The following is a 22,913-nucleotide window of genomic DNA, read 5'->3' as shown; positions in this document are numbered from 1 at the left end:
GCCGATCGCCGATTCGCGGGAGGCGGGGCGCGGGGGCAGCTGGCGCCTATTGGCGGCCGGAGGGCGCCTGCGCGCGGGGCGGGCTCGGCCCCGCTTCGCCCCTTCCTCCCCCCCCCCCCCGCTCCCCCGCCCTCCGGCCCCGCTCCGCGCCCGCCCGCCCGCCGCGGCGTGTGTCAGCCATGGAGCGGCCGCCGGCAGCCGCCGCCGGCCCCCGGGCAGCACCGGCCGCGCCAGCGCCACCACTAGCGGCACCCAGGGGAGGCGGCAGCGGCGGCGCGCCCGCCGGCAGCGCCTGGCGCCGCTGGGCGCAGTGACAGCGCCCCCCCCGGCCCCGCCGGCCCCCGCCTCCCGCAGCCGCCGCCGCCGCCTGCGATGCTCAGTGAGTGGCGGGGAGCGGGGCTGCGGCCCCGGGCCCGCACGGGGTCGGGGCGGGGGAGCGTGGGGAAGGGGGGTGGCCCCGGGCGGCGGCAGGAGCGGGCCCCGGGCGTCCCGCCGGGCCGCCTCGTGGCGGAGGCCCGCAGGCCCGGCCCGGCCCGGCCCGGCTGGCGGCTGCCGGGAGGCCGGCGGGCCCCGGGGGGGGGCCCTCGGGCAGGGGCGCGGCCCTCCGGGGCAGCCCGGGGTGAGAGCAGGGCCGGCCGCCTGCCCTGCGCCCGGAGGTCGCGGAGTGGGCCTTTCTCGTTAGTTTTTTTTTTTTTCCTTGCAAAGTGCGTGGGTTTAATTAACTGATTCTTATCGTACCGTTTCTCTTCCCTTTTTTTTTTCCCTTTTTTTTTTTTTTTTTTTCATTCTGATAGAGGAAGGCTTTCGCGCCCCATCTGCGAGCACCCTTCAGTTTCCCACTCGTGGGCACTGCCCGGGCGGCGGCAGCCCACGAGGCGTTTGGGACGGGGCGAGGGGCTCCCTGGGGCTCTCGGCCTCGGCCCGGGTTTCTGTTCTCCTCTGCAGGGCCTAAAGGCGAGCGGCGGGGGGAGGAGGGTTCGGTGGGGGCGGCTGAAGGCGTGAGGTGCCGCTGTGCTGTGGGCAGGAGCGGAGCCTGTCCTGCCTGGGTACTGGGGAGGAGATCAAGCGCTGTTTGGGTCTGTCTTCTGGGAGAAAAAAAAAAAAAAAAATCTGTGGACAGCGAGCCAAATCTAGGTCCAATGCAAATGGATGCAGGCTGTTCTAAAATCACAGCTGTTTCCTCTCTGTCTCCTCTCGGGAACACCGCTGAAGCGTTCTCCGTAGGTCCTGCTATCTGCAGCGCTTTTCCTATTTTGCACCACCAGCACGCTGAGTCTCCATGTCAACTTGTCGTGTTTACTTGCCTGTTTTTCTGAATTGCAGCCGCTGCGTGTTGGGAAGTCCCTCAGCTCTAGGTTCACAGCTCTCTTCGTATCAGTTTATCCTTATCCTGTTTATTCTGAAATTTAGTAAGTCTTAGGTTAACTTGATGTCACAAAATTAAAAACTAGGTAATTTAGCATTGTTGCTAAATCACTCCAAATTTCACCCGTGGTGATAAGACAGAAAAGATGGTACTTCTCTCTCCACAGCTGAGGCCTGAGACAGTTCTCAGTGGCGAATATTCAAAACGCGCTTTGTTGGGTTGTTTTATTGCTTTGGGGTTTTTTTATGATTACTTGTCCTCTGCTGTTCTCTAATGCTCGCAGGTTTTTCCTCGGTGTATTGGAAGGAAGAGACTGTTGTCCCAGCGTCAGGACAGAAGTGCAGAGTCTTTAAAAGCAGCATTTCCAACGCTGGTTTTCAATCTCTTTTTTGTATGTCTGTACTGGTAATGCTTCAAGGCCATGGAATCTGCCTAAACCTGTACCCGAGGTGTAGCATAGTCAGGAGATGAATTTCCTTGGCCCGATGCTTCGTACACAGCTAATTTCCAGCTTTTTCTAGGAAAGAGGAACTTGTGATATGTTTTGTATGATCACCCTGTCCTCTGAGTTTCTTTACTTTTTTTGGTTTCTCAAAAAAAATTAACGTAATACCCCTTTTTTTTTTTCGTTTTGTGCTCAAATCTGTGACACTGCAGAGGACGCTACATTGTAGCTGTGCAGACTCTGGATCTGATCTTTCTTCTCTCCTTCCCTATGTATTTTGCTTATCAGTAAAAGTTGTTAATGGCGTTAGTATTTATTGTTCTCTTTGGCTGTTTGAGAAGAATGAGGCAGCTGGGACTTCTGAACAATTGCTTCAAGCTTTCTGCAGGCATAGACAGGGAACACTACATGCATTCAGTTTGTTTGATATTCTGGAGATCATCTTCAGCAATGAGAGCTCAAGTCTTAAAATTGACTGGAGGTTAAAATGGAAGACTTGGGGGTTTTTTGCATTTCAATTCTGTATCATTGACCTGTTGTGGACTGGCTCAGCTCGAACCCAGTTAAAGGGAATTTGGCGGGCTGTCCTTATGTTTATTTTATGAAATACTTTAATTTTGAGGGCTTGATAAAGAATATTTGTAGGAGCGTTGATTTTGCTCTTCTTGCACTTCTCATTAATGCTTTCCTTGCACCTGTGACATTGCTCTTTTAATGCTGAGGGTGAAGTATAAAGGCAAAGTGAACGAAGAAACTAAGACTTGAAATGAAAGTAGGGGTGATAGCGTGTCTGATGCCCATGGGTGTTTCTTGGTGAAGATGCGTTTCCTGTAAGGTAGTTCCTGTTCTCTGTCACTTGGGAGTAGGGAAAGAGATCTCCTTGAGATACTGCTCATAACACTCCTGCGATTGCTGGAAGGAGTGCACAAGGTATGTGAAGGGAGCCAAAAACTGTACAGATTGCATAGAACAGCTACAAATGCCACGTAGCTAATCTTGGCTGGAGAAACCGGGGCTTCCCTGTTATCCCCAAAGCTCTGAAAAAGCTTGGATTTAAATCAGCTGTCAGCAACTGCTCCTTTCCCAGGCCCTTCTTTCTTGCTGCTGAAATGTCTGATCCTGATGTTAGAATTTGAGACTACTGGGTAACCTACTGCTTTTTTTGCCTATCACTTAAAATTTACCATTTTCTCTGTTGGTCATCTGCTTGTTCAGCAGCTTGAAAAGGCTGATCTGAGTGCTCCTCTTGTTTGTCACCGTCATTTCAAAGGATCTTCTGGAGTTCTGCATCTTTCACACACCAATTTTTGGTTTCTCCAATGAGTTTGAGGAATTATCTGTATGTGCATGCTGTGCCATAATGAATAAAGATTTTCTCAACAAATCTAACCTAGCGCAAATTGATCCCATAACTGAAGAAAAAAAAAGTATGGGCAAGGTTATTTCTAGAAGCGCATTTTCTTTGTGATTCGACCACAGACCTGAGGCCGATTTGCACAGTTTTTGCTGGCTAAACCACTTCAGAAACATTTAGTTGAATCTGTTCCATGCCATTTTGGGAGTGAGTTTCTTTTGGGTTATAAGCCAAACACAACAATCTAGATGCAAACTCTCCGAAATGGTTTCTAGACCTGAAATAAGCATCTATGAGAGCATCTTAAATGCAATTAAGTTGCTACCAAAACTGAGGCTGTGTGGTAGACTGCATGCAGAGGCGTTAGTGTGGACCTGGGCAAGTCACTTGTACGTAAGTCCACACTGCTAGCTGAAATGCAGCATGATAACGTAACAAATTGCAAAGCTTAGTTAAGGATGTTTTTTAGGAGAATGCGAAGATGCTGGTTCATCCCTGTGTCCACGCTTCTTCGTGGTCTTCAATTTAATTCTGTTTTTCCTACAGTTTTGTGCAGCCAAAAAAATGTAATAGTTGAGTCAGTGTAAGACTCTGATATAATTTCATTAATTTCAAGGAAGATTAAAAGGAAGTTTGCTTTTGGAGTGCAAAAAGTTGTGGTTGAAACTCCTGATTTTAATGGTTCTATCTGGAAATGCTTTGAAAACTCCACACCTGTTTATGCCCCTTCCCACCCTCAACAGTTATTTCACATGTGAGAACAAATGGAAATATTTTTAAGGTTTTTGCCGGAGTATATGGGTTTGCAATTCCACGTATCTGTTTAAAGTAACTTTTGCTGAAACCTCGCATCCCCGTCTGCTTGGAACTTCACAGGGGGCTTATTGTTCTAGCAACTGGGATTAGCACTGAAGTGTGCATGGGTATTAGAAAAGGCTCATTTATGATCAGATTTTTAAAGCTGTCATTTTGTTAGAAATACGGTTCTGACAAGGGGGGAAGGCATCCTTATCAGTCTCTCTGAGAAGTTGTGTTTCATCAGATTTAGCTACTCAAACCAGAAAGCATGCGCACTTGTAAAACTTATGCAGGTCACTGGCAGTGGGGCTGTAAGATGTAGAACTATCTTGAAAAAGACTTTACCTATTATTCTGGTAGAATAAAACTGTTGCTTAGTTCTGTTTTATTTAAAGCCTTTTAGGTTATCTAAACTTCTATGTCAAATCGATGACTATTATGAAGGATTGGTGACAGTCGACTGCTCAAATAGCAAGGGAGCTATTGCATTCATCTTACTGAGCTTCTTTTATTACAAGCCAGAGGCTAAAAGCTAGCATCAGGCTCCTTTTGATTTTGAGGTGGTTGTGAGGATGGCTTTCAAAATTCATACAAAGGAAGCTTCAAACGATTGGGGGGTTTTGTTTGCTTGGTTGGGTGTTTTTTTTTTATTTATTTTTGTAGAAAGGAAGTCTGAATAGATGGGGGCAGGTGAAAAAGGCAGAAGACCCTGCTTTTGTTTTAATTTCCCTGGGTTTTTTGTTGTTGTTTTTTTCTGGGGGCTTGCCTGACTGAAGTGCCAGAGGTCTGGCTCTAACCTTTAAGTTAAGGCGATAAGCCATTGCTTCTTGGATTCCTAAACAGGTGTGCTATTTAAAGCATTATGATTCTGAAATTTCCTTCTTTATATATCAATTTCTCATTCCCTTGATTCTTCTGGAATTGTTTTGTTGGTTGGTCAAGCAGAGAAATCGGAAAATGACTGAAGGATAACCAAACTGCTACTGTAAAAAAGCAAGGAGGAGAAACGTTCCCTTTTTATGAGTTATTTTTAACAAAAACAAATGCTTCAGCTCACTACTGCAGTTTTAGTCAGAATCCTCAAAAGTATTTTTGATTCCTCAGTGAAATTAGTAGAATTAGGCAGGAGAATATCTTCAGGAATCTGATTCAAAGCGTCTAGTTAGGCTTTAATATCAGTTTAAATACAGCTGTGGTGTGTATTGACCTTAGCGTATACCTACACAATAAGAGCCTTATCATCTTTCTTTTCTTTTAAGGTCATGAAACGCGTACGCACAGAACAGATTCAGATGGCAGTTTCCTGCTACCTCAAGCGCCGTCAGTATGTGGACTCAGAAGGTCCCCTAAAACAAGGGCTGAGGCTGTGTCAGACTGCTGAAGAGATGGCAGCTAATCTCACAGGTAATCCTATTGTATTTTCCATGTGTGCCTTTTGTCAGAGTTGTGACAAATGTATCTATATTGATAACTGTGTGAATTTGCCTGCACAGCGGGACAGCTCTCCTTTTGAAGTAAAGAAATTTCCCAGTGTGAAGTTGGTGTGAGTTAAGAACTTTTGAAAAATGAAAATGTGAATGAAAGTGTAACAAGGTGAGGTTCATAGCCACCGAAACAGCAGGTCAAAATGCCAGGTCAGGGTAGTGGAAAATGTGTGTGTTGTATCCCAAAGAACATGAAGTCTGGTGAGTAATGGTGATTTGAGATGGAGGTGAGAAGAACCTACATGAGGTATTAAGTAGAAGCAGGAAAATCTGTTGTACTTTTGTACTCCCGGAGAGCTATATCATGTCAAATGGAAGTGAAACAGGCTATTTATTTCTCTGGCCTAATCAGCTTTCTAGTTGTGAAAGCTCCACTCTCTCACTTGTGGGAGGGGAAGAAAAAAACACCTTCAGTGGATGAGACAGTTTATTTCCCTGCATTTCCCTTTCTCCTCTTAAAGGCTTCTGAATCCTGTTAACACTACCAGCTTCTCAAATCCTGCCTGTGATAGTCTTCATTGTAGTTATTCTTTTCGTTATGACAAACTATGCTACTGCATAAGCACGTACAAATATTGAAAGGGTGCAAGCAATGTGAAGGTTGTAAAGATTAAATTTACTTGTAAAAGTAACAGAATGTACTGGGCAGACTTTTGGGAAAAAATGCGAGGAAATGTTTTCTGTTAATGAAACTGCTTAGATTGTGACGGTATCCCAGGGTAAGAGTGATGGAGACCTTAGTTACTTGTGATACAACTTGATTTGCCAAAGCATTAGTTGTGGTGTAACTGTGCTTGTGGTTCTGTAGGACCGGATGCCAAAATAGCTCTTTCTACCTCTAGAGTATTTCACTGTGGTTAAAATCCAAAGATGAGTGACTTGTGCATCAATGTCCAGGCTGACTCTCTCAGTTGCCTGAAGGAAATTGGGTAATATTTTGTTATTAGAAGTGGCTTACATCATTTTAGTACTTTTAATTTTCTTGCTGTTTTCAGAGTAACTATTGGAAGTTTGTTGCAACTCCTTGAAATAATACTTGGGGAGATGGGGAAGGAATGAAACCGAAGTAAAATGCTGAATTGTTTTTGATGGGAGATTTTACAGGAGAGGTGGGTAGAAAGGCCAGGAGGACACAAGAGTGTCTGAAGGAGGAGGGACAAAATGGATTGCAAGCCCTTGTATTTCATGCAGGAAAAAAAAAGTTTCAGTCAAGAGTGTGAATGAGCATGTGATTAGATTTTGGCTTTTTACTCATCTTCCACGAAATGTTATTACTACATTTCTTGTTAGCCTGTATCCTCTTGCCAGTGCAAGGGGTTTGTGGCTGGTGATTCAGAACCTAGTCATCAGTTTTCACGAGAACAGAAAATTATCTGCTCTCATGTATTGAGCTGCTTACTACTACTACTTGTCAAACGTGCTCGTAGTAAGCTGTTAGTGAGTATGTTGCAGTTCCGTGAATCACAGTCGAAAAAGAAAAACGCAGCTTGCACTTATTCTGATAACAGAGGCTGAAAATACTTTCTGCTGCAGTTATCTTAGTTTGGCAAACTGAATAAAAACTATCCAGACTCTAAAGCCTGCATTGCTTTACTTCAGAGAAAGCAATCAAATATTTTTGCCTGAAGGTGTCTTTGCTCATTCCTTAACAAAACTTACCTCGCTTTTTCATTCAGCTCTTTTGTTTGGCTTTTAAATTAATCAGCCTACATAAACGGGAGAGTTGCTTACTTCTGTTTTCAATTCTATGACTACTTCTTTCACACTTAAGTGTCCTTTTTTGTTTTGTTTTTAAATAGTTTTGTTTCTCAGTTTTACCTTAGCATTTCTTTGTCTTCTTCCGGAGTCTCTTCAGTTCAGCCCTTGTCCATTGCTTCATGTACTTGCTGTATCTGTACAGCTGTGTTTTCACGGAATCATAGAACAGCCCAAGTTGGAAGGGACCTCAAAAGATCATCTGGTCCAACCTTTTGTGGGAAAGGGAGCCCAGATAATCTCATCTAGCACGCTGTCTGATCACATCTGCAGTAAAATACAGCACAGAGCTTCCTTGTGACTATCCCATTATTTCTGTAGAAAACTAGGAGAATACTTGAGGACAGAATAAATGACTTAAGGAACAGGTTCCTCTAATATTGCACACAGGATACTATTGACACATAGGACTATCTGAAAGAACGTAAAATTATACATTATTTTACACTTGTGTAAAAAGATGAATCAGTTGCTGTGAAACAGCGTTTACGGTAGCCCCGTATCTGTTAGCTGGAAGCAATGCTGCTCATAGCCAACACACAAGACCAGGAGGCTACTGTCCATATCCGTGAGTTAGGAGTGAGTGAGTTCCTTTGAATTTGCTATCAGGTCGCATAGCTGGCTGCAATTGCTGGAAGTGAAGTCAAGGAGCAGATGTTTCCAATAGATGTTCTTGTGACTACTGGGGAAGGTGGAAAAGAAACTATGGTAGATTTATAATGCATTGGAATGTTATGGCCAGTGTTTTATTTCCACCAGGACAAAAAAAAAATAAATGCCTGAAAACTTACTCTGTTGTTCTGGAATCCGTTGAGCTTTTGATCCCTTTTGCAGTTCTGGTTGGTGTAAAGTTTTGGGAAGGAAAAGAATTCGAATTTGAACTTGTTATAACTGTCTGGTATGTAGGGTACGTTTACCGTTTGTTTGATGGGAACAAGCTCTAGTGTCATTAATGAAACAGTAGGGCATAATGATTGTCCAGTCAGACTGCTCCAGGATAGGTAGCCAAAGATGATGTTCCTCTTTTTGAAGCATGAAGTACATCTTAATTTTGGAATTAAGTTGCTTGTACAGAGAAAGTTAAGTAAGTGGCATGGAGGGAGCACTTCATAAAGCTGAGGAGAATAAGTTATGCTTGCATGGCACGAGCAAGGTGCCAAGTCATTCCTGTTCCTGGTGAAATGGCACCACTAGAACTCTGTGAAGAGTTGACCCTTGTATGTAACCCTATGACACAGCATAAGAGATGGGCCCTCATATTTCTGTTTTTCTTTGCTTTTACAATGAGTGGTATGGGTGACATTGAAAACTGTCACTAAGCATTTTTTAGTTACTGCATGTGCATGCATGCAGTTTACCTTCTCATGCTGAATATTGATTATAGAATCGTAGAATGGTTAGAGTTGGAAGGGACCTTCAAAGGTCATCTAGTCCAACCCCCCTGGAAGGAGCAGGGATGTCTCCAACCAGATCAGGTTGCTCAGAGCCCCGTCAAACCTGGCCTTGAATGTTTCCAGGGATGGGGCATCCACCACCTCTCTGGGCAACCTGTTACATTAAATTTTAAGTCCGTTAAGTAATACCAATTTGTAAGCTTGGAGTTCTTGCCAGCTTTGAGTTTCTGAAGCAGGCAGGCTGTAGAAAGCGTGGTGTATCTGTCCCTTTCAAAAGGTTATATTTATTTATTTCAAAACTGATTTGTGTGAAGTTAGGGTATTGGTGCTGGAAACTGTATGTGTTTATTTCCCGTGAGGGGATGATAACACAGCCTAGCTCTCTGTTTCTGAAGCTGAATTTAGCTTGCCCTGGAGAGTGGGTAAACATTCCTCCTGTATTTCCATAAGGAAGATAGACCTGTGTCTATCTTCTGAGAATACTGACAGGCTGCCTGTACACCATGTGCTGATCTCCTTCTAATTAGAAGCATTGAGATGAGCTGGAGGCTGGCCTATCTCTCTTTAGCATGTGAAAATTTGATGACGTTGTTTATAGACTTCCAGGGCTGTCAGAGTTGTGCCTCTGTGCGTGAGCCAAATGCTAGAACACAAACGATCAATCAGGGCTAGAAAGGCAAAGAGAGGGGATGGAGAGTGAGCGAGCGGGGCAGGGGACACTGAAAGAAATTGAAGGAGTTGAAAGTGACAGTAAAAAAAAATATAGCTTTTGTAGAGGAAAAAATAGTTATTAATTTAAAAGAAAGATTAGGAAAGGAAGACAGAGTGAAACTCCTTGCCCTGTTTTGCTAACAGATGAGTTAACATTTAGAAACACAAATTTTGTAACTTGTGCTTATAATCACTGGTATTTGTATATGTTTACGGGATGTTGGTGGGTGTCTGTAAACTTTTGCAGAAAGTCTCCTGTCAAATTTTGAGAGGTTAGCAGAAGAGCAAACGCTTAGTGCCACAGAAAGAAAAGCCAGTTTCCTTTCTAAGTAGTTCAGAACCACTTTTACCAGAGTTGATACTGGTTCTGAAAAGAAGTTTAACACAATCTCAGAAGACTGTAACAACTGCGTTTGTGGTCAGATACCAGCTGCCCTTTAGCCTAAAATGCTCAGTGAGCAGCACACATCTTGATTAAAACCAAGTGTCTGCTTAGAGATTCAGTAGTGTTTCACCACCACCTCAGGGAGACTAGTAAATTATGACGATTATAATTTGTACTAGATTGTAATGACTGTGGCGAGGAATTTGAGACTCTGAGGTAGCGTCACTGCAGACCTTCTGTCCACAATGGGTGGTGGGTCCCAGTGAAAAAGAAACTTCGTTCTTGAGAAAGTTGTAGATTCATTTCCTCATCTTTTCTGAGTGCAAAGTAGTAAAACTGCTCGGTATTCTGTAAAACTGTGAAGGGATCTGTGACTGTGTTACTCTGAGTTTCTTGGGAACTTAAGGTTGTATTTGAAAACTTAAAAATGTGTTCTGTGGGGAGCAGGTGAGTTGCTGAGCTTTTTAGGTTTTTTGTTTTGTTTTTTTTTGTTTTGTTTTTAAGCTTTCAGTGTACCTTCTCATTCATCATCTGTCTAGGTTGTTAATGCCATGTTTAAATGCTTCAGACTGTGTGGACAGTTTGAAAGACGAAATGTCACTTTGGTGGTTACATTACCTTGGATTTTATGAGAAGCTTTGTTTCCAGACATACACGCAAAACTCCTTAAATCCTGACTTAATTTTACTTATTTTATTTCACAGTCCAATCTGAATCTGGTTGTGCCAACGTTGTGTCTGCAGCTCCCTGCCTGGCGGAGCCACAGCAATATGAAGTACAATTTGGACGACTACGCAATTTTCTCACAGGTAAATATCAGGAGGCAAGGAAGAGGAAAGTAGCTGATTTTTCGTCATTTCAATGAGTAAAGAACAGTATAATAAAATTAAAAGTCATGTCTCTAACATCCTTTTGGTTTCTAGTTTTGAGATCTCAGTTACTAGAATTAGAAATTTTTAAATTTTCTTTTTCTTTCTTTTTTTTTTTTTTTTTTTTTGTTCCTGAATGCTGAGTACTTTTGACTTTTGTAGATAGCTGTCTCTTTGCCCTTTCTTGTTCAAGCATTTGGCCTTTGTATATATGTAGATCTTCTGGACAACATCATATATATACAGGACAAGAAGGAAGATTAGTCTTATGTGAAAGGCAGGTAACTTAGAAATGAATGTAGTTATCTTCTGTCTCCTAGGTTAGGGTTTCCAGTTTTTGTTTCGTAACTGGCTTCTTTTTATGATGGTCTAGACTTTTAAGGGAGAACTTGTTCCTTTAAATTTAGCTGCGTGGGCTTTGAGACTGGAGGTATATGACAGAAAGGAAAAAAATTCTCATTCCATAGTGTGATGCAGAAGACAAGCATTATTTTTTAAGTTTTTATTAAAAAAAGAAAAGGCTCCTGGGAATGTCCTTATTTCTTCTATGCCTCCCAAATGTGGGAAGAAGAAAGCAGATAGGATTTTTAGATAATAGTACCAAGGAAGGTGATGTTGCTACTCCTCCTGCCTTGAAGCGCATCTACATTTGTCCAGTGTAGGGATTTTATACCAGTGTACATAACACTAGGATTAATATTCCTGATAGCTGTTGAAGGGAAAGGCACGGAGGTAGGAAGGCAGAAGTAGAAATTATTGCTTTAGTCTTTAGGCTTGCCACCTAGAGCAGTTCAACACCATGACACTTCAGTATTGAGGGTAAATCGGTATAGTTTAATAGATTTTTGGGAAGTATGACTGCTCTATTCAGTGGCTTAGATATCACTTGGGCAAGTGCTAGGCATGGTTTTGGTGTTCAGGTCGACTGTTTCTATCTTTTTTTTGTCCCTCTTGCTCAGTTTTGATTTCTTACTTCCTTGCAGAAACAGAAGCAGTTCATATGTGTAACTTGCCAGCCAGCCACAATGCCCAGCAGGACACTTCCCATTTCTGTGATGCCTGTCTCCAGGGGCACTGAGGTGTGGGCAGGGGACTAGGACCACTGAATAATTTAGGAATTACTCTAGAGATCTCTAGTTCAACTTGCTGCTCAAAGCAGGGCAAGGTCAGAGTTTGATCAGGTTGCTCGGGTCCTTGTCCAGCCAGTTTTGAAAATGAAAAAGTATGGAGATTGAACTACCTACACCTCTGGGTCCCAGCTGCAGGGCTGAGTGATTTGGTGAGAATTTCCCTTGTAGCAGCTTACCTGTTGTCCTTTCCCAGAGCCTCTCTGAGAAGAGGCTGGCTTCTTTTCCTCTGTAATGTCCAATTGGGTACTGGAGGCAGCCGTTAGATACCCCCTTAATCTCTTCCAGGCTAGGCAGACTCAGCTCCTGTAACCTCTCTTTCTATGTTTATGAGGGAACATTTTCTGTATTCCTGTCTCTGCCAACTTCCCTTCTCTTCCCTTTTTCCCCTACTGCAGTGTGGGATCCTTCCCATTATTGCATTTCTGGACTAAAGCACTTGCAGAGAAAAGAGCAGCTGCTGGCTGCTTAGTGCTTTTACTACATACAGACCACTGATTTTGCTGGCTTTGGCCCAGTTTCAGTGAAACAGAAAGGAGAATGATGCCTAAGTATGCAAATATGTGTGTATACACTGCACACCACACACACTGTCTGTAGCTACTCATAGAAATGGGAGAGAGGCACAGTATGGACCAGAAAAAGTTTGGATGGGTGCTCAACAGGAGAGGAAAAATAATCTAATGGAAAGGGGAAAAAAAGAGTATGCATTGGTGAGTAGTAGGAGAGAAGAACAAGTTGAAAAGAAGCAATGCTGTTTGAGGATCAGCAATGCCTATTTTGTTCCAATAATTTGGACCATTTGGGCCTCCAGTAACTCACTGTGGCCCTGCACCACTACCATAGTGTTCTGTGGCAGAGCTCTGCTCCTTACGGCTCCCTGCAGCCGGCTGAACGTGGGAGGGAAACAACCCCAAGAAGCTGGTGAAGGAGGAGTGGAGCTGTTGCGCAGATTAGTCTCTGCAACGTACAGCACAGCCTAATCGGGAGTTTGTTACACTGTGTACTAGGAATTCCTGCTGGGATTTGCCTTGGCAGAGAGAGGAGGAGAGAGAGAGAGAGAAAGCATGCACATGAGCAGGCACAGAAATAAAACAAGAGCACAGCATATTGCAGTACATTTTGGAAGCTGTAGCTTCCTTTCCCCTGGATATAAATCAGCTCCATCCGAAGCACCACATGCAAGTTTTAGTGTTGCTAAGAGGAAAAAAAGCCATCAAAGGTCAGGCCTGCACAAACTAGGTGAATAATTTTACCTTAAACATGTTAAATACTATTTTAAATATAATGAGTAAATTTTAAAGTCCATTCATTGCAATAAACAGAGGGCATAGTTTTTATTTTTAAATATATAGGGGGGAAAATGCAGCTGTAGTTTGAGGTGGTATTTTAATAGCTGTCCCACACCTAAAAAGCATTTGAAATCTCTGCGTTTTGTTCTGACAACACAGCTCACTGACTTGAAAATCTCTCTTAGGATCTGTGATAGGTACTGGGTATCCCCTTTAGGTGACAGAAGAGGTGCACTTAGATGCACCAGCAAAAGTCTCCTCTTGCTAGCTCTCTGATGCCACTGTCACAGCTTTTTGCAGTAATTGTCCGCCCTTTGTTTTATTCCCAGCAGAAAGTGGATTGAGAAATCATTTAAAGTTTGTTGCTGTTTTTAATGCAGATTCAGATTCTCAGCACAGCCATGAAGTGATGCCTCTTCTGTATCCCCTCTTCGTCTACCTCCATCTGAACATGGTCCAGAATGGCCTAAAAAGCACAGTGGACAGTTTTTACAGCCGCTTCCATGGCATGTTCTTGCAGAATGCCAGCCAGAAGGATATCATTGAGCAGTTGCAGACAACCATGACTATTCAAGATATCCTGTCCAACCTGAAGCTCCGGGCTTTTCTGGACAACAAGTATGTCATCCGCCTTCAAGAGGACAGCTACAACTACCTTCTTCGCTACCTCCAAAGTGACAACAACAATGCCCTGTGCAAAGTCCTGACCTTGCACATTCACCTGGATGTGCAGCCTGCCAAGAGGACTGACTACCAGCTTTACGCCGGTGGGAGCTCCTCACGCAATGAGAGCAACGGCCTGGAACCCAGCGACGTGCCGGCTTCCATTCTGCAGAACGAGGCGGCGCTGGATTTACTGCAGGACAGCATTAAACGTGTCAAGGACGGGCCCCCTTCCTTAACGACCATCTGTTTCTATGCCTTCTATAACACGGAGCAGTTGCTGAACACTGCAGAGATTTCACCAAATAGCAAGCTGCTCGCTGCAGGGTTCGATAATTCGTGTGTGAAGCTGTGGAGCTTGCGTTCCAGGAAGTTAAAATCTGAGCCCCACCTCGTTGATGTGTCCCGCATCCGCCTGGCTTGTGACATCCTGGATGAGGAGGTCTGGATACTTTTTGTCTTATCCCCCGCCCCTCCCTTCTATCCTTTCTGCCAAGGTATTTTCAGCATGCATTGTGGAGTACTTAGTAATGTCTTAGGGGACTGAAACTGTTCCACGACCTGTCTGCCTTGACGGACAAATTTTACAGCCTACTCTCATTCTTTCCTGCAGTGGTTGTAAATGCTACATGATGTGCAATGAGTTTGTGCTCGAGTCATAGTTTGTTGGGCTTAGGTGCTGATCTCCCTCCTCCAGCTGTCCTTGAACAGGTGACAGTGCACAGGCAGCCCAGTGAGGACAGGTGACTAGAGAAGGCTCCCTTTCCTGAGGAGGATGGACCCTTCTTATGGGTGGAAAGATGAAACAGGTAGATGCGGACAGTAAAAACACACTGTGGTGAATGAAAACTAGAGGAAAGTGGCTCAGAACAATCAGTCAGAAGGGTAGAGAGAAGGTGAGAGATGCAGGAAGAGGCAAATAAAGACAAAGTAAGGAAAGAGCCAAAGGGGACTGGTCTGAGGCCTCAGGAAGGAGGAGGGATGCCTAAGTGGAAAAATTTATTTAAGGAATCACCTTAACCAGAGGTGAAGGGTTAGCGTGGAAAAATTACACTCAATGTCTCTGTTAAGGAATCCGTAGTGTAGAAACTTCAGGGGCTTCCTACTCTGGAGTGCTGGAGACAAGGACAGAGATGTGTGTGCCTTCACATGCCAGGCTAGATAGCATCTTCTATTTTTTTTTTTTTTTTTTGGCCTTCTAGTCACACCCTTCCTCCCCTCTCACCACAGCTGCCCACGTAGCATCTTATATCTGGTTAGAGATCAAAATTTGTGACTCTTCCTTTGTTTAATCACTCCCCTTTTGAAGGCAGGGGAAAAAAAAAGAAAAAGCCTCATGTTGAGTGTTGAGCAGGAGAAACATCCTTTTTTTCCACTGTTTTTTTCCTTCTTCTCATAAAAAAAAATACCTAGTGGCAGGGTTCTGTTTATTTTGGAAGAGTGCAGAGAGCTTGCTGTATGCAGAGATCTATGGTTAGGGATTGCTTTGTTAGTCAGCTGAAGAACTAGAGACAGGCATCCAGGTGAGATAACACAGCCTCATGCTTGCCCTTCCCAGGTTAACCCTTTCTGGAGAGAGAGCAGGTGAGTGGGTCGGACTAGCCCGAGATGGAGCTATGGACTTGTTTTCATTATAAGCTGCAGGAGTTCATAGGACACGTGACTGTGTGTATTGCCTGTCATGGAAACCAAATGTCAATAACCTGTGGCAGAGGAGAATTTCTCTGATAAATCAGCAAATCACCTCCTTTGGCTCTAGACTATAGAAAAGTGAGATACTGGGAGGCTATCAGGAGTGTGTATTAGCTTTTTTGGCACGTAGGCACATACTTGCGTATTGTACGTGTATTATGAAATGGCTGTGGAAGCTTGAGTACAACTGGCTCTCATTGGCTGTTTAATATTTTGTGTATCCTGCACTATTTATGTACAGGTCTAAAACCAAAACCTGGTCAAAGACTACTATGGATCAAAATCATCACTGCCCTGAATAACTTCACCACTGACAAAATAAATAGTGACCTGACCAGGAGTTCAAAGCTAAGGGGGAGAAACTAGCCTGAATGCCCTGCTGGTTACGTGTCCCAGATGTAAATGAAAGCCTGTTGACTACAAAGGAAATAAATTCCAGTATCTGGGAGCCCTAAGTGAAAATACACAGGCACCCACAGGGGGGTTGCAGGTGGGAACACACCAGCACCCTCTTGGGTGCCAGGGGAGTAGAAGCCACAGATACTAAGACAGACCAAACAAGACCACTCTGACCAGGCTGCAGTCATCAGTGGTGCAGCACAGTGTGAACAGAGGCTGTGTTTCAGACTGTCACTGCAGTGTGATCAGCAACAGCTCACAGCAATAAATCTGATGAAAACTTTGACAAAGAACAAAAAGTCTGAGTGTGCTTTGATATAACTTCACTGAATTCTGTAGAATAACTTGCAAGGATGTTAAACTTGGCTGGGTTTTGTAAGGTTTCTATATTTTGTTTGTTTTGGTTGATTTCTGTATTGTGTAATTGGCTTTGGATGTTGCATTTAAATAGTAGTGCCTGAAATAATTAATCCTCAGCTTGGTTTCTGGTTTGCTGCAAGCAAACAGGTCCTCCTGTTTATGAAGATATAGAAGACTAAAACTGTGCTAGTTCTAGTGGATCTTGTTCAGGGTGGCACTAAAACTACACTATCGGGTTTATTAACTCTTTTTGTGTGTATGTGTGTATATATACATACACACACACATATATATATAAAAATGAGGTTGAGGCTTGGCAAACGTGTTAGAGAACGATGTTTTTCCTAGTCTGTGCAAAGCCTTTGTGTCAGTAAGGTTGAAGTCATCTACCAAGTGTAGTTTCAGTGAATTTTGCTCAGTGTGATGCTCCAGTGCACTTCACTGGTGTTGTCTTGCTTCTATTTTGGGATAAAGTAATTCCCTTTTCTTTATAACAGCATCTCACAAATGCTACTTTATAGTCTCTCTTACTTTAGGTCCAGTGTAGAAATGCAGTTTTGCAGCTGTACAAATGGGCGTATTGTTTGTCTCTTCACAATTTTGCCATGCCCATCACTGGTACTACATAAATCAACAACAGAAAATAATACTCTGTTCCAAGACACAAGAGTGACAGCCTTTAAATTCTGAGAAGATTAAGACTTGACCGCGTTCAGCTCTGCTTCTAAGATTCTGCTTTTGAGTGCAGTGGTCCTTCAAGTGGCAGCGAGCAGGGATGATGCTGACACATTGGTGGATGCAGATGGGAGGGAATTCTGGAAGGTGCAGTAAGAAACGTCCTGCAAAGAGAGCCAGGGCGCCTGCTCCCTCATCTTTCCCTGCTAGGAGATTCCTGCTGTAGGCAGGTCAGAAATCTTCTCTTTTGATGTCTTAAGAGCACTGTAGGATGAGAGATGATGATGACACCCAGGGAAACCTGTTACTAGTAGAGGGAAAAAAAAAAAAAAGGTGGAGGGGGTGAGATGTTTTTTGGTTTGTTTTTTTTTTGAGGTTATCATTGTTGCTTTTTGAGATTCACTCATGCTCTTAGGCTTATGCTGCGTGGAAGATCAAGATAATTTTTGCCAGCTAGATAATGTTTGCTGCTCACGAGGTTAAATGCATCAGCGGTAAATTTTTCTGGGTCCAGATTAGTGTCATGCAAAATCCATCACTGATTTAAGTAATAGCTGAGCAGTTGGGCAGTCTGTCCATAGGTGTTTACCATTTGGAAGGTGTCCCTTGTAACAAAACATGCCAACGTTTTTGTTCTTTTCAGTTTCTTAATAATATAATTTTTGGGAGTCTTGTACTTGCTAAGGAAGATTTCCTGTTCACTGTTGAAGAGTAAATTACGTTTTTTGAGCTCATTTTAGTAGTGTTGGTAGGTTTTCCAGTTCTATCCTATTTCCTAAAATCTGGTTTGATAGTTCTTTTCAAAATGGATAGTACAAATAATAAAAGGTAGCTTTTATTGTGTATGTGTTGGTTATTGATTAAAATAGGCTCACATAACGTAATTTCTTGTCCATTCTGAGGAAATACAAATTGTTCATGCTAACCTACAGCAGCAACTACTTCAGAAGGAGCTAATGGATATCTGGATAGTGCCCAGTGGTATGTTATATCCAGGAATCATATTCAGCATGTGAAATTGGAATCCTGAAAAAATATTATGAGGAGGGATTCCCTGCCTCCCTGCTGATTTATAACATAGGTTGCAACCTTTCTGTAGCTGCTGTAAATGCTCACCTACATGGTAGTGGCTGTGGGATGCAAGGAAGAGCATGTTTGATCTGACAAAGAAATGAACCTTGGTTCTGCAAGGCAGTAATTTAGTGGCTGCACTTCCAGCTTTGTTAATCTGGTCAGTAGACTAACTTGGATAGGGAGGAAACGGGAAATTTAATGACTCAGAAGCGTTATAAGTATACCATTTTTGGTGAGCTATAACAGCAGTGTGCAGTTGTTATGCTAAGTGAGTGTCAAAGAGAAGTCAAAGACAAGATTTGCTACTTGTGATCGTACAGAAGTGTGGTTTTGAATGCTGCAGAAGGCATTGTCAAATAAGCTGCTACTGTAAATACAAGAAAAGAAGAGTAAATGCTTGTAAGAGAGAAAGAGTATGTGCTTGCAGACAGCCCAGGTAGCCCTGTATTAATTTGAAGGCATAAAATCAAGTACCTGAACTTGCAGAATTTACAGAAACTATAGTACAATAAAGTAACTTGAATGGGCTTCCACTGGTAACTTGTCAGGAATCTTATGGTCATAATTAAATAGTATAAAATGCTGCAGGTTATCAGCCTCTCTCCTTTAATGTGGTAACATAGCCTAGAGATGCTGTGGATTCCAGCAAGCAGTGCTCTATCTGAAGTAGAAAAAGCAATTTGAATAAGAATGGGGCTTTGCATGCTAGAGCCTGCAATTTCTCTCTGCCTCACCTCTGTAGTAGAGATGAAGCTGGCTCCCAGCCACATCATAAAAATCCCATGGGCACTGACTACTCTGAAGAAAATTAGCATTGCTAAACACGGCTTGCTGCCTGCCACTGAACACACAGTGGATATGGAGAAAGGCAGTGAGCTAGCTAAGTCAGAGTTTGCTCACCTGTGACATGAGATTTGAAACCACTGCAGAAGAGCTTTCAGGACTGTTGCTAAGTCTGAAGCAAAACTGTCTGCAGGTCCTGAGGTCAGAGGGATGGGAGATACCATGTCAGCCAAGAGAGCTGCTCATGATGCACCGACTTGTGCTGGTCATCAGCAGTCCGGCAGCCCTGGGGAACTGGGTTTCCTCTTGGGGCAGGAAATGCTCCTTCTGCAGGAAACGGGCCAGTTTGTGATGATAAAAGTTAAAGGGGCTGCTCACAAACAAAAGGGTGTTGTGTTGAATCTGATGTGCAGAGATTGCCTGCGGATGAGCATTACTGATTCAGTGCTGAGGAAGAGTGTCTGCCTGACAGCCCTGAGGAAGGGTGGTCTCAAGCTGCTATGCAGGTGCGCATCAAGCCATGGTTATCTCACACTCTTGTCAGTGAAACCGCAGCTTATTGGACGGGGACGCTCTCTTGAGTTGAGATTTGTTGAAACTTGTGCAGTCTGTAGCCTTTCATTGTCAAGAGATGCTACTTGGGTAGGCTTTCACACTTACCCTCTGTTGGGAGATTCCTTTAGCACAGGTCACTGAACAGTCTTTAAATGTGAAAGCCTTTACTTGTTGACTGTCTGCCCGCGTACTTGAATTGGAGAATTATGGGATAAAAAGGTTTCCAGTGCCATCCTTTTTGTGATTATTCATCTTCTCCTACTCCAAAATAGATCCTTTGACCTAAATAAGCTGCATACATTTGCTGTTCTTGAAGGGTGAGGATGTGAAAGCATCCAGATGGAGCCTGTGTGGAGAAAGAGATATTATGGCCTTCCTGGGTTTCTGTTCACATGTGAGACTAAAGGAATGTCCAGCAGACAACGTGTCAGATATACTTTGTCTTTCTATCCATGCGTTTTGTATCATCTGTGAAACACATCTGTGTTTCTTTTTCTCTACTGTGAGAATTGCTTCCAACAATGACCACACCAAAAGAGCAGATGCCAAGATCTGTTTCAACATCTTAGCCAAAAGTTTAGTAGAGAGCAGATAGGGAATAAGCATATGTTTATAGCAAATGGAAAAATGTCATAAAATACTTCCTTTTCTTTTTTTTTGTTTTTTTTTTTTTCCTTCCCTGTTTGCATCCAATCCCAGGTTAAGGTGCCTCCTGGAGTGAATCATAGAATAGTTTGGATTGGAAGAGACCTTTAAAGGCCATCTAGTCCAACTCCCCTGCAAGGAGCAGGGACATCCAGGTTGCTCAGAGCCCTGTCCATCCTGGCCCTGAATGTTTCCAGGGATGGGAGGCTACCCAAAATGAAGATAAAACCTTTGTATAAAGTCTTATCCCTCCCATCTCTTTAAGCGTTAACAGCAAATGCACTAGCAATGTTTGTGTCTGAGTTGCACAAAATGTGCCACATCTGAAATAACTTACTTGGTATTAACACCCGCCTGTTTACCTCATGCTGGTTCCTGTATTTGTTGAACAGATAAACATGCTTTGCTTTCTTGTTTCTTTCTCTCCTCTCCAACCAGGAAGAAGAGGACGACACTGCAGGCACAGAAATGAAGATCCTGAGAGGGCACTGTGGACCTGTGTATAGCACGAGGTTCCTTTCAGACAGTTCGGGACTCCTATCTTGTTCTGAGGACATGTCCATCAGGTACTGGGACCTCGGAAGTTTTACAAACACTGTGTTGTACCAAGGACATGCCTATCCTGTCTGGGATTTGGATATTAGCCCCTGCAGCCTGTACTTTGCCAGTGGTTCCCACGATCGCACTGCAAGGCTCTGGTCATTTGATCGGACGTACCCACTGCGAATATACGCAGGCCACTTGGCGGATGTAGACTGTGTCAAGTTCCACCCCAATTCCAACTACTTAGCGACGGGCTCCACGGACAAAACCGTGCGCTTATGGAGCACTCAGCAAGGCAACTCGGTGCGTCTTTTCACCGGGCACCGTGGCCCCGTGCTAGCGCTTGCGTTTTCTCCGAACGGTAAGTACTTGGCATCAGCAGGTGAAGACCAGCGGCTAAAGCTGTGGGACTTGGCATCAGGAACTCTCTACAAAGAACTGAGGGGGCACACGGACAACATAACTAGCCTTACTTTTAGCCCCGACAGTAGTTTAATTGCTTCGGCGTCGATGGACAATTCGGTCCGGGTCTGGGACATTCGGAACACTTACTGCAATGCCCCTGCAGATGGTTCTTCCAGTGAACTGGTTGGTGTTTATACCGGACAAATGAATAATGTACTGAGCGTACAGTTTATGGCCTGTAATCTTCTTCTAGTGACTGGAATTGCACAAGAAAATCAGGAACATTAATTTTTTTTTTTCTTAGGGAAGCGGGTGGGTGTATTGAATGCCAGAGTCCATTGCAAGCTGAGATTACTGACTGTGAAACACTTTTCTTCCTCTGCCCCTTTGAAAGGCATGATCAGAGTGATGCAAATGCTTTAAAATGTCTTGCCCACAAAAAGGCCTATTCTGTTGAATGGAATTAGAAAAAAAAAGGAGGAGTGACAAAAATACGTATACATTGTAATCTTCTTCTTGTAGGGATGGGGAAGAGGGGAGGAGATCCAGTAGCTTGGGGAAACCAAAAGCCCGGTCCAAACAAGTGAAACTGCCAACCAGATAAGCTGCTGACCTGCACTTAAATTTCCTGCATTGATTGATGAGCACATCTTAACCTACTGTTAACTGAGGCTCAAGTGTGTGGAGAACTACTGGCCCAGTGGTTTTTGTTTTGCTTTTGTTTTCCTGGTATTGCAGAGGACCAGCATTCTAAGACCCTTACATGAAAAGAACATTATGTATTTTCTACAGTGACATTGGTCCTAAATATTACAGCTCCTTACAGCACTTCTGGAATATTTTGGACTAGCTAAGTAGAAAATACCATCTTTCTTTTTAGTAAGGGGATGGAAATCTGACCTCAGTTGGGGCCCATCTCTGCATTGTCATTTGGGTTTGGTTCCTGGTACTAGCTGTGATATTTGTATTTATGTTCCATTAATTAGGAATACTTCTGAATCTGGTTGCACTGTGTTTTGAGGTCGGGAGGACAGTGAGGGGGTAAAGTGGTGGCTTTAAGGGTAATAAACAGCTCGCCTTGTCTGGAGGGAGGGCACAACAGAACTGAAGCGGCTGAGTTTGGACTCCTAATGGAAACAGGGCACGTCAATCCACCACTGCACCTCACAGAAATATTTCCGTAAATGGAAGTTGGCAGTCTAGGGAGAGGGGGAAGGGGAGAGAGACACACAAAGTGACATGGGAAAAAATAGTATTACTAAATTATTGTGCTTACACAGAGGCAGCTCCGCCAGTGTTGGATTTTTCTCAAAATGATGCAATATCAGTTTCATGAACACCTTGTGAGATAAATCATCAGCATTTACGACAAGGATCTGCAGAAAGAACACGTTCTAGTTTGTCATTTGGAGAGATTAAATATTTCTGCTTTCTGGAAAGAGTTATTTTGTATTTTGTTTTCTATTAAAAGCATTTAGTTTAAAAAAATAAATAAATAAAAATTGGTTTGGTCCCTTTCTGGGAAACTTGCTCTGGCTGCTTGCATGGGAAGGAGAGGGCAGAAGCATGCTTCTCCTACGCTGCTTGAGCCAGAGCCCGCTTGGCACTTGAAGGCTGAATCTGGTGGTCTCGCTCACATGGTGCATGCTGTTTTCACATCCTCCTACTTGCTTTCCTCAGAGCTGATTTGGCAGGTCATGGAGCAGGGTATCGACAGAGCTTTGTAGGTCAGCTGAAATGCACGTGGAGGATCTAGGCACCCCTTGAGGTTGACACTGTGCAGTGTCATTCTGTAGCTCATTCTGTAGCACTGCATGACATTTACTCTGTGGTTTGATGTTCTAAAATGTCTCTTTTGAGCAAAGGCGTAATCCTAAAGTCTTCTAGACAGGCTACTGCTATTAAGTGGTAATTCCCTTCAGCTTCCCTCAGACCTTCTGGACTTTTATGAGAAAATTCTCTTGAGACCATCCAAGCAATCAAAGAGTTTAGACGACAGCTCACAATTCAATTGTGGTTTGTTTGTTTGGGGTTTTTTATCTACTTGGGTTGGTAAATGACCAAAACCTTTTATCAGAAGAGCATTTGACCTTTCTGAGATTAGTAACCGTGTGTGCCTGGGGCTCAGCTCTGTGAGTA

At 43.6% G+C, this 22,913-nt stretch overlaps 1 protein-coding gene across 1 annotated transcript; it reads left to right on the top strand.

Moving 5' to 3' along the window:
- Window positions 1-153: 153 nt before the first annotated feature.
- TAF5L (TATA-box binding protein associated factor 5 like) lies at window positions 154-22,293 on the top strand. The gene is made up of 5 exons (XM_086745232.1): window positions 154-379; window positions 5,223-5,367; window positions 10,397-10,501; window positions 13,361-14,085; window positions 20,265-22,293. The coding sequence occupies exons 2-5, from the start codon at window positions 5,226-5,228 to the stop codon at window positions 21,060-21,062; spliced, it is 1,770 nt and encodes a 589-aa protein (XP_086601358.1). The 5' UTR covers window positions 154-379; window positions 5,223-5,225; the 3' UTR covers window positions 21,063-22,293.
- Window positions 22,294-22,913: the final 620 nt, after the last annotated feature.

Source organism: Chlamydotis macqueenii, chromosome 3 (genome assembly GCF_036417535.1).
Source record: "Chlamydotis macqueenii isolate bChlMac1 chromosome 3, bChlMac1.mat, whole genome shotgun sequence".
Lineage (NCBI taxonomy): Eukaryota > Metazoa > Chordata > Aves > Otidiformes > Otididae > Chlamydotis > Chlamydotis macqueenii.
This window is presented reverse-complemented; position numbering and strand designations above follow the sequence as displayed.

What these genes read in the sequence shown, in the direction of transcription:
- TAF5L (XM_086745232.1), top strand. Translation starts at nt 5,226, where the DNA reads ATGAAACGCGTACGCACAGAACAGATTCAGATGGCAGTTTCCTGCTAC. An exon ending in GATGGCAGCTAATCTCACAG is followed by an intron (nt 5,368 to 10,396) that starts GTAATCCTATTG and finishes TTTATTTCACAG; the next exon opens with TCCAATCTGAATCTGGTTGT. An exon ending in ACTACGCAATTTTCTCACAG is followed by an intron (nt 10,502 to 13,360) that starts GTAAATATCAGG and finishes TTTTTAATGCAG; the next exon opens with ATTCAGATTCTCAGCACAGC.